Below are 9,805 nucleotides of genomic sequence, written 5' to 3'. Positions count from 1 at the left end.
TTTGATACGAAAACAACGCCGGTTTCATCTTCTCAAATTTCTCCATCATAATAAACAATAACTGGAATTCGCGCCATTCTTAGGGTTTGAAAGTGTGACAATATTATATCTGCAAAAAAAAAACCTGAAACAAACCTAATTAAATAAATAATATATGAACGAAAATATAACACAATAAATTTTTTTATACATAAACGTAAATAATTTTACACATAAACGTAAATAATTTAAATAATATAAATTTATATTATTACTGTATTGGAAAAAATATTTCGACGTATGCTTCCGCTTTCGTGTTTTACAACCACAAAAATTAATTGAAAACAATAAATACAATATTTTTTCTTCAAATAATCATATATAATTATAAAAAATATTTAAAAAAATTACCTTATAACGAAAGATCGAACGAACTTCTGAATAAAATATAAAAGGATTGTCAGGTGTTTTTTACTGGTTGAGAGATTTATTGTAGTAGTTTCTCAGTTGAAAGAGAGTTGTGAGAGAGTTTACGAGAGAGGGATATTTATAGCGGAGAGACAATGCCTTAAAGTCGAGGTCAGATGAAATTATACAAGGCGCGGCCCGTGCACTGCACCTTGCATTATACATGTCATAATTGCAGGAAAACGTGACCCCTGTACCGCGCTATACCCTTACGTTACGTAAGATACGCCCCAGGGGCCAACGTGTACCTATGTCACCATAAGACCCACTTCAATAGGCGCATCTTTTTATAAAAGATGTTAAATCGATAAATAAAGATGAAAAAGGTCTGACAGGTATATAATGTTTGAAAAGGTAATTTTTCGGTATAATCACCTAATTTAATTCTATCCAATCCCTATCATCTCTAAGGTGGTGTTTATTTTCACTGTGCAAGCTCTTCAAACCACTTATGTCTGCGTCGCGCAGACATTAGGCTTCGCAGACTGTTTGTCTTTTAGAAGACATAAGCTCTTCAAACGTCTGCTCGAGCTCTTCTTGGTGCAGACTTGGTTTTATGTCTTCAAATGTCTTCAAACCTCTTCAAGAACAATTATAAAATAAAGTTATTTATTAAAATAATTTTAAATAATTTAATAAGGTTATTTATTTTAAAATAATTTATTTTAAAAATAAATTATTTTAAAATAATTTATTATAAAATAATTTATTTTAAAATAAATTATTATAAAATATGGATTGATTTATTTTAAAATAATTTATTTTAAATAATTTATTAGTATGTATTGATTTATTTTAAAATATGAATTGATTTATTATTGTAGTTGTATAGATTGATTTATTTTAAATAATTTATTAGTATAGATTGATTTACTTTAAAATATGGATTGATTTATTTTAAATAATTTATTAGTATGGATTGATTTATTTTAAAATATGGATTGATTTATTTTAAATAATTTATTAGTATAGATTGATTTATTTTAAATAATTTATTTGTATGGATTGATTTATTTTAAAATATGGATTGATTTATTATTGTAGTTGTATGGATTGATTTATTTTAAATAATTTATTAGTATGGATTGATTAACTTTAAAATATGGATTGATTTATTTTAAATAATTTATTAGTATAGATTGATTTATTTTAAATAATTTATTTGTATGGATTGATTTATTTTAAAACATTGATTGATTTATTATTGTAGTTGTATAGATTGATTTATTTTAAATAATTTATTAGTATAGATTGATTTATTTTAAATAATTTATTAGTATGTATTGATTTATTTTAAAATATGGATTGATTTATTTTAAATAATTTATTAGTATAGATTGATTTATTTTAAATAATTTATTTGTATAAATTGATTTATTTTAAAATATGGATTGATTTATTATTGTAGTTGTATGGATTGATTTATTCTAAATAATTTATTAGTATCGATTGATTTATTTTAAAATATGGATTAATTTATTTTAAATAATTTATTATTTTAGTTTTATGGATTATTTAAATTTCAGTATTGTAAAACTAAAATTATTTAATCTCAGTATTGCAAAACTCTTTTAAGTTTAAAAAATTAGTTTATTTATATTTCAGTTCATTTTAGCAGTCTGCAGACGTTAAAAAACAAACAGTCTTCTTCTTGCAGACTGCAGACTTTTAGTTTACCTCTTCTGCTACAGATGTCTGCTGATGTAATCCGCAGACTGTAAACATTTTACCTCTGCAAAAATAAACACCAGCTAAATGTGATTTATGATGTGGTGGACCGACCGTACTAGTGTAGAAAATTTATTTTCTGTGTCTCAGCAGAGGAGTGGGATGGGATGGAACCCATTTCTCTAGAACCGGTTGCCATGTCGTCTTGTCATTGGACGACGTTATGTGGCATGGCTTACAGCTTTACAGGTTGTTGCCGTTACATTGGTATTGAAATAAAAATTTCACCGACACTTTCTTACGCGGTTACGCCCATTGACCATTGTCAATTGCACCGACACTTTCTTACGCCCATCGTGTCCACTGCCCACCCTTAAACAAATCTATTACTTACATCCGCACTCCAACCTTATGACTAAAAATTCCTAATCAATACCATTCCTAGAGATTCCCTTTGGGAAGAGGCAACTATCATTAGACATTAACTTCACTCACACTTCATTGTGCCAAACCAAGCATTTCTTGGATCATGGACAAAATCATTGAAGTTCAGTCTTCAATTAAACACAGCTTAAGCTTTTGGACCTGCCTCTTATTCAATAAAAATTTAAATTAATATTTAACTAGTAAATAGGAGTGACATTATACAAAATATATTTTGTTGCTTTCCCAGATGACACTGTCACTATTCTTGCAGACAAACAATATTGGACACTTGGGAGATATCGATCACTATACTATACTTCGGTAACCTCACCATCTTTACATACACCCACATTCACCACCATGGTTCCTGCTTTCTTTGATTCCATGACTCTGCAACAGTTTCTTCTCGGCGATCTATCCCACAGATGTGGGTTTGGTTTCTTGTTCACAATCACCATTTCAAGTGCAATAGGATCTGCCATCTTCCATCTGCAGGGAGGATGAGGAACACGGTGCCGCTCGTACTCGCTCACGGTTTGGTTCACTTCCGAATCCATCCTCACCTTGGACATGTAAAACACAAATGGCTTTTGGCATGGGTTTCGGCTTACTGGGCGTGTGTTGAATGCGTATGCCGTGTAGTCTGCTCTTCTGTACCAATTCAAAAATGTCCTCGACGGCATTTCCATTTCCCGTGGTGAAAAGATTCCTCTAAAGACTTGAACAGCGAAACCCCATGAAACCGAAACGGTCCAACTCTTGCTTTTATCATAGCAGATGGACTGCTGCATGATTCCAGCCGAATCCAGCTTTGCAGGCAACATAAGCCGCTCAAGGGCTTCAACTCGGGTAACGTTGGGGAAAATAGGCTCCACGACATCAAGGTGATGCAGTGACACCAATGGCGTTACGGGATGTGCAGCAAGGAGTCCAAACAAGTTCCCATACACGTCATACTGATTCCAGTTAACCAAAAAGCAACACTTAGAATCGAATATTACTTTTATAAGCTGACAACCTAATGCACTGAGTTAATCACCCACCTAAGGTTGATACACTGCAAATTTTTATTTTATAAGTTTAACTTCTTAATCACAAATGTTTAATTTTATAAGTTTAAAATGATGGCAAATGCTTCATTAACTCCTATAGCATTAAATTCAGTCAAGATTAGTTTACCTAAAATCACTATTAGAGATACTTGAACTGACATTCAAGTTAATAAAAGAAACAGAAACAATGCACTTTACCAACTCAAACAATTGAGTCACCGACCTGGTGGAAGCCGAGTTCCTTAGTGAGTGGGACACCGAGTTCAGCCATACAAGCCTGCATTCTGTCATCTGATCCGTACAATCCTGGGTACCTCTGAATACAACGGTCTTGCATCTTCACCAAAGCTTTAGCCAATGGATAGCTAATGGCAAAGCCTCCACCGCCGTAAGCCATTCCGTAGGAGAAATATATGTTCTGAAGGTGAGATTCCGACAAGCTCCCAATGTAATAATACTGCGTATGGTCATATTTCCTCAAAATCCTAACCAGATTTTCGGCTATAAACACGGTGTCGTCGTCACCCATCACGAACCACCTCACGTTATCCATCTTCAACCTCAATGTCTCCGTCACGATCCGCGAGATACGAATCGCGGACCGGTGACCTTGCCGGTTCGTGTAAGCGAAGTTGGAAGTGTCGCTCGAGACACGAACCGGTGGAAGGGTCCGCTTGTCTTCGGGAGTGTATTTCACCCGATCGTCGAGCCAAACAACGCCCCGCATTTTGTTCGGCTTGAACCAAATCTTGATGTACTCTTTCCTCTGCTGCCATAGCTTGGAAGAAGCTGCAATTCCGAAAACGATGTCGTGGATTTCCGTCGGCCTCGGCTGGTTCGGAGCCTGTTGAATTTGTACTGCCGACACCAGTTTTTCTCGAACATTCCGATGGAGTTGAATGAGTGACTTCGAATCAGCCGATTGATTGAGAAACGACGGTGTCAACGAACGCCATTGAAGAGATGAAGTGAAGGGGAAATCGCCGGAGGCAAGGTGAAGTGAGGCTGTTAAGAGCTCGAGAGTGTAGATAACATAGGTAATTGAAACGAAGAGGATTAACCAGACCATGAGCTTGGGAATGGGTCGGGTCGAGTGTCCAAAAACAAGAGGATTTCCCGATGGGCTTCTCATCTGAATCTGATTCCATACTATCTCTGAATCTTTCTTGGCGTCTTTCATTTTCTTCCCTTTTTATAATTTTATTCAAATGCATGTAACATTCGATTCTCTTGGAGAATCTAAGAATTGGGAAAAGGAAGGAAAAAAAAGTAGTCAGAAAAGAAAATCAGATGAAAATGAGAGAATAGTGAAGAAAACGAAGATGAAAGGATAGTAAAGGTGATATGGGTTGCACTGTTGCCAGTTAGCAAACCACCGTCAGGAGGGAACCACCAAAGTCCCAGGCCAAAAAATATCAAGTGATGACCCCGCGTCTTTTATTGAAGGAGGGAACCACCTGTCTGTCTGTCCGTCTGACAGTGAAAGGTGTTCGACACATTTAGTATTTATCCAACTAAATTCGTATTTACAAAAAACGAAAGCTTAAAATTGAGGGTAAATTGTAAATTTAGTAATTAAATTTTACTTTCTATTTTATTTTATTCAATATACTTTCAATCATTTTAATTTAATCACTAAACTTTATACATTAATTTTTTGATCATTATACCGTTAACTTACTAACGGTGTTTATAATATGGATTAAATATATATATTTTAATTATTAAAATACAGATAATAGAAGAAAATAATTAATATCTCATATTCTTTCTTCTTCTTCTTCTTCGTCGTCTTTATTTTTTCTCTGTTTTTTCCCCGCAACTTGAATATACCAAGTTTCGGTCACCATATCGGCCGCCGTTCTGACCACCACTGGTTACTGTTTTCTGGAGTCAATGACTTTCAAAACTTTCCACCGAACGTGTCTCACCATTTCGAACGCAAATTTAATATTAGTTTAACAGAAAAATACCTCAAACTTCGTAGATTTAGCATCAATATCACTCATCTGCCCATTGTTTATATTTCCCCGTTTCTTATTTATTTATAATATAATATTTGGCTCTCAAACTAGGACTGGAGGCTAGGGGTTGTGTTTGTTCTCGAGGGGATTTGAGTATTTGGTTTGATCATTTGGTTTGCGATCAATGACTTCTTGGTGGATGCAAGTTAAGGAAAAGGAATAGAAGACGAAAACGAAGAACAACCCTCATTATCCAACTCGATGCCTCTGAATTTGAGGTCAAAAAGGCCTTCAGGCAACTTGCCCTTTAGTATCACCTAAACATTTACAGAGGAAGCAATTGCAGGGTTTAGTTTCAAACAATCAATGAAACTTGTGATATGGTGATGTGTAAATAGATAGGAGAAACAATGGTGACTAAAACGTTGAAGCAAGAGGCAATGAGGAAAATGGAGGAATCAGATTGGGATTTGTGGGAAGAATTAGATGGGATGAGGAGGAGCTTGTGATTTGAGATTTGGGGTTTGAAGGTTTAGATTTATGGTTTGATAGATTTCAAGAATTTTATTTTTTATTTTTTAAAATTGTAAATCATACGTGGCATATTTTATTATTAAAATAAGCCATGTAGTAACACTGTTAATGAGAAAACGGTTGAGTGATCAAAAAATTTATGTATAAAGTTCAATGATTATATTAGAAAGATTAATAGTATAATGAGTAAAATAGGAGAGAGAGTAAAATTAAGTTACTAAATTTGTAATTTGCCCTAAAATTTACCTGCCGTGGGTAATAATCTATATGCATATTGCAAAAAGGACCACCTTACCACGTGACACCCTTCCTCAATATTCACCTAGTAACTCCCACTACGAAAACCTCTTCCTTACTTATGAACTTGTTCCAAACCTGCACCTACATCAAAGAACAAACACAAGAAGTAGCAAACTGAAACAAGAAAAAAATGTAAACAGAAAAAAAAGAAAAAGGAACTCAAACAAATAAGAAGAAAGAACCAGAAGCACGTGGGAGTCAAAGCTTCGAAGCAGAGGGCAGAGGAAGTTGTAAAACTCCCTTCTTGCAACCAAAACAGTTTTGTAAACACAATATTGGCTATTTACGGGTACCTTATTGACCACTAATTCTCCCGCAGAAATCTTCTTAAAACAAAAATATAAGTCCAATTCAACATGTTTAAACTAAGAGTGCAGACCGGAGATATCTGCATTTGTATTAGCACACCATTGAACTGGTTTGTAGCTTTGAGACACCTATTGTTCACTCAACAAAGACCCCAACCATATAATAACAACAGCTACAAACTGTCAGAACCCAAAAATTTTCTCTAAAATTTTTTTAATTGTTTTTCCGGACTAAACTGAAATTTTTAAAGCTTCTAAACTAAATTCAAAAGTTTTGTAAATTCAGTGACTTAACCCTGAATTAAACCATTTTTCAGATCTGCTGAAAAAGATGGGGAGGTTTTAACCCGTGTCCATCAGAGCAAGGCTCATGACTCTACTATTTAGGCTAGGGTTCTATTCAAATTATTAACTATTGGATATTTATAATATATGCTTAAAAATTGAAAACCCCAAATTAAATTCCAAACCCCTTAACTGTCACAACTTTCCTCCTTCGAGCAGTGACGTATGGCCACTGTTGGAGCACGACGCCACCACCAGCGGACTCGTCGACTTGCGCTGATTAAAACCCTAGGCTCAACCGATGCTAATCGGCCGCCAAACGTCGCAGAGAAGTCGATGAGTTTCCGTTGAAATCCCAAGACTCACCATTCGGTTTTTTCTTGAAATTCGGCCACCGTACTCAGCCGTTCGCCTCACCGCCCCTAAATATCGATTCCTCATTGCCGTGCGTTCAAAACCCGACCGAAGATACCGTCTGCCGTCGCCGTTTTTGTCATCGTTGGCGTGGGTAAGAGATTCGACCATTTTCTTTTTATTTCGACAATTTTAGGATGATTTAAGGATTGATATGGGTTATTTTAGTTGTTTGGTGTGCTCGGAAGTAATCGGCCGTCCACCCCTGACCCTACCGCCATCTCACGCGCCCCCACGCGCCACCACGTGCGCATGGGGCTTGTTCCAGCTCAGGTTTCTTCTAGAAACCGATCCTGCCGGTCTGGACCAGATTAAACAGGCCCAACCTGACCCAAACCGCTTACCTGACCCGACCCAACCCGTTGACTTTGACCAGAGTTGACTTTGACCCAAAAAGTTAAATTTTCCGAAAAGCCATATTTTATATTTTCAATGTCCTGAGTCCAAATCCGAAGTCTGTTTTGCCAAATTCAAACCCGAAAGCCTCCGAATTGACTCGTAAACCCAAAAAATGCATATTTATTTAAGTGTTTTAATTCAGTTAATTGAACCGAATGGTCAATGACTAATTAATGTTATCGTATGTTAAAAGTACTCGGGGATCTCCTGACCGTTTCACTGCTTGACCCGGTTCCTCTCGATCTGCTTGTCTTCGAGAGGCCCTGAATACTCGTATAGTTCTGTAACCATGTTAGATATTCTATTTAGAATATTATTCCTTATATGACCCTATTCTGATATAACTTAGGTTCCCGTTTTGTCGAAGAGCCTAGTGAAACAGGTGCTCGATAGATCTTTCGGACTGACCCGTTTTGCAAGGTGTGTTCCTTGTGTGCAATATAAATATTTTAAATATATGCTTGAAATCTCATGTGCTCTTGAATGTTTTCTCTGATTTGAAATATAATGTTTGATCTGATTTGATTACTGTATAACTTACCTGTTTTGAAACTTCATTCTTGATTTATTGAAAAATAAAGCATGATTGTCTGAATTATGATTTTTGGTTACTGTTTTACTGAACTGATGATATGTCTGAACTCTGATTTACTGCTACTACTGGTTACGGTATGAAAAATGTTTTATTCGGGGCACTCTGGATTTGGTATGAAGACTCTGGCAGGTTCAGTCACTGTTGGTAATTCCTTGGATAGATTCAGCATCGAATGATAATTTCTTATGAACCTAAGGCAACCCTTGGGTAGGTTATACGGCCCCGATATTTTTCTTGGGTAAGCCTCCGTGGCCCCGAGAATTTTCTTGGGTAGGCTCTCAGGCCCCAACATACTCCCTTAGGTTGTGCAGTTCTGGGGAACTACACATGGTATTTGGTTAGAGGATGGTACATAATTTTTAAATTTAAAACTCTTGTGATGTTTTAATGACTGTGATATGCACTGATTTTATAAGCATATTTGTATATTTTTATTTTTGCACTGTTGGGACACATTGAGCCTTTAGCTCACTTTTCAAACTGTTTTACCCCATTTTCAGATACTCTCGGATAGGCACTCCGTATCAGGCACTTGGAGGATTGGCATATTTAGTACATATCTTTTTGTTATAATGTTTCTATCTTCCGAACTCCTTTGAATTATGGTGACATGTGCCTTATTTTTAAAGTATTTATCTTTTTATGATGTTTACTGCTTTTGCTACTGATATCTGATTTATTGTGCTTCAGATTTGTTACATGTTTAATTTTACCTGGTCGCGTTTAGTTTTATATTTACGAGTTGGGGTTTTTATCGTTAATTATGATACTTTTATAAATGTCATTTGTAATATGATTTAAATTATCGAATAACATTTTTGGAAAAAGTTTTTAAGAATTTTTAATGTAATCCGCTAGACTTAGTCAAAACGCATAAGCTGGGTCTAGGGAGTTACATTTATTTGGTATCAGAGCTTTTGATTTTTAAACCTCGGACTGTGAATGGGTCCAAACTGAAAATATAGTTTTGAAATGTTTTACAAGATAAGTCACTAAGGTCATGTCACAAATTTTTACGAGTTTAATTGTGTTCGGGACTCTAAGTGACAATCTAACCCTAGGCTTTATCTTATGTAGTAAACTAAAGATCCACCAAGATGAATGCTAGACGAGGTTGTTGAACTAACTGTGTACGAGGTAGAATGACTAGATTTATAGACCCAGTAGATGAGATATGTGTAGATCCCCCGTCTCCGATAGGTGATCCTGTTCCTATGACCCCGACGGATCTGCCCCCTACTTCTGGTAATGGCTTGACTACTCCGATTAGAGTAGCGACTGTTTCCGAGCCCGAGTCTACTAGAGTTGTATTAGATGAGAATCTTGGTATACAGTTTCTTCAGTTGATTCAGGGAGCGGTCAGAGCTGCTGGCATTGTACCCGAGGTCCTTATCTCTCAGACTCTGATTGCTA

General features: G+C 35.8%; 1 protein-coding gene across 1 annotated transcript; it reads right to left on the bottom strand.

The window, feature by feature from the left end:
- Positions 1-2,707: 2,707 nt before the first annotated feature.
- Positions 2,708-4,976, bottom strand: LOC120193502. Its single transcript, XM_039195984.1, has 2 exons — positions 3,817-4,976; positions 2,708-3,497 (listed from the first exon to the last, which is right to left on the bottom strand). The coding sequence occupies exons 1-2, from the start codon at positions 4,771-4,773 to the stop codon at positions 2,853-2,855; spliced, it is 1,602 nt and encodes a 533-aa protein (XP_039051915.1). The 5' UTR covers positions 4,774-4,976; the 3' UTR covers positions 2,708-2,852.
- Positions 4,977-9,805: the final 4,829 nt, after the last annotated feature.

This window comes from Hibiscus syriacus, unplaced genomic scaffold (assembly GCF_006381635.1).
Source record: "Hibiscus syriacus cultivar Baekdansim isolate YM2019G1 unplaced genomic scaffold, ASM638163v2 tig00116996_pilon, whole genome shotgun sequence".
Classification (NCBI taxonomy): domain Eukaryota; kingdom Viridiplantae; phylum Streptophyta; class Magnoliopsida; order Malvales; family Malvaceae; genus Hibiscus; species Hibiscus syriacus.
Note: the sequence above shows the minus strand (reverse complement) of the source record. Positions and strands in the feature narration are given on the sequence as shown.

What these genes read in the sequence shown, in the direction of transcription:
- LOC120193502 (XM_039195984.1), bottom strand. Translation starts at nt 4,773, where the DNA reads ATGAAAGACGCCAAGAAAGATTCAGAGATAGTATGGAATCAGATTCAG. An exon ending in AGGAACTCGGCTTCCACCAG is followed by an intron (nt 3,498 to 3,816) that starts GTCGGTGACTCA and finishes AACTGGAATCAG; the next exon opens with TATGACGTGTATGGGAACTT.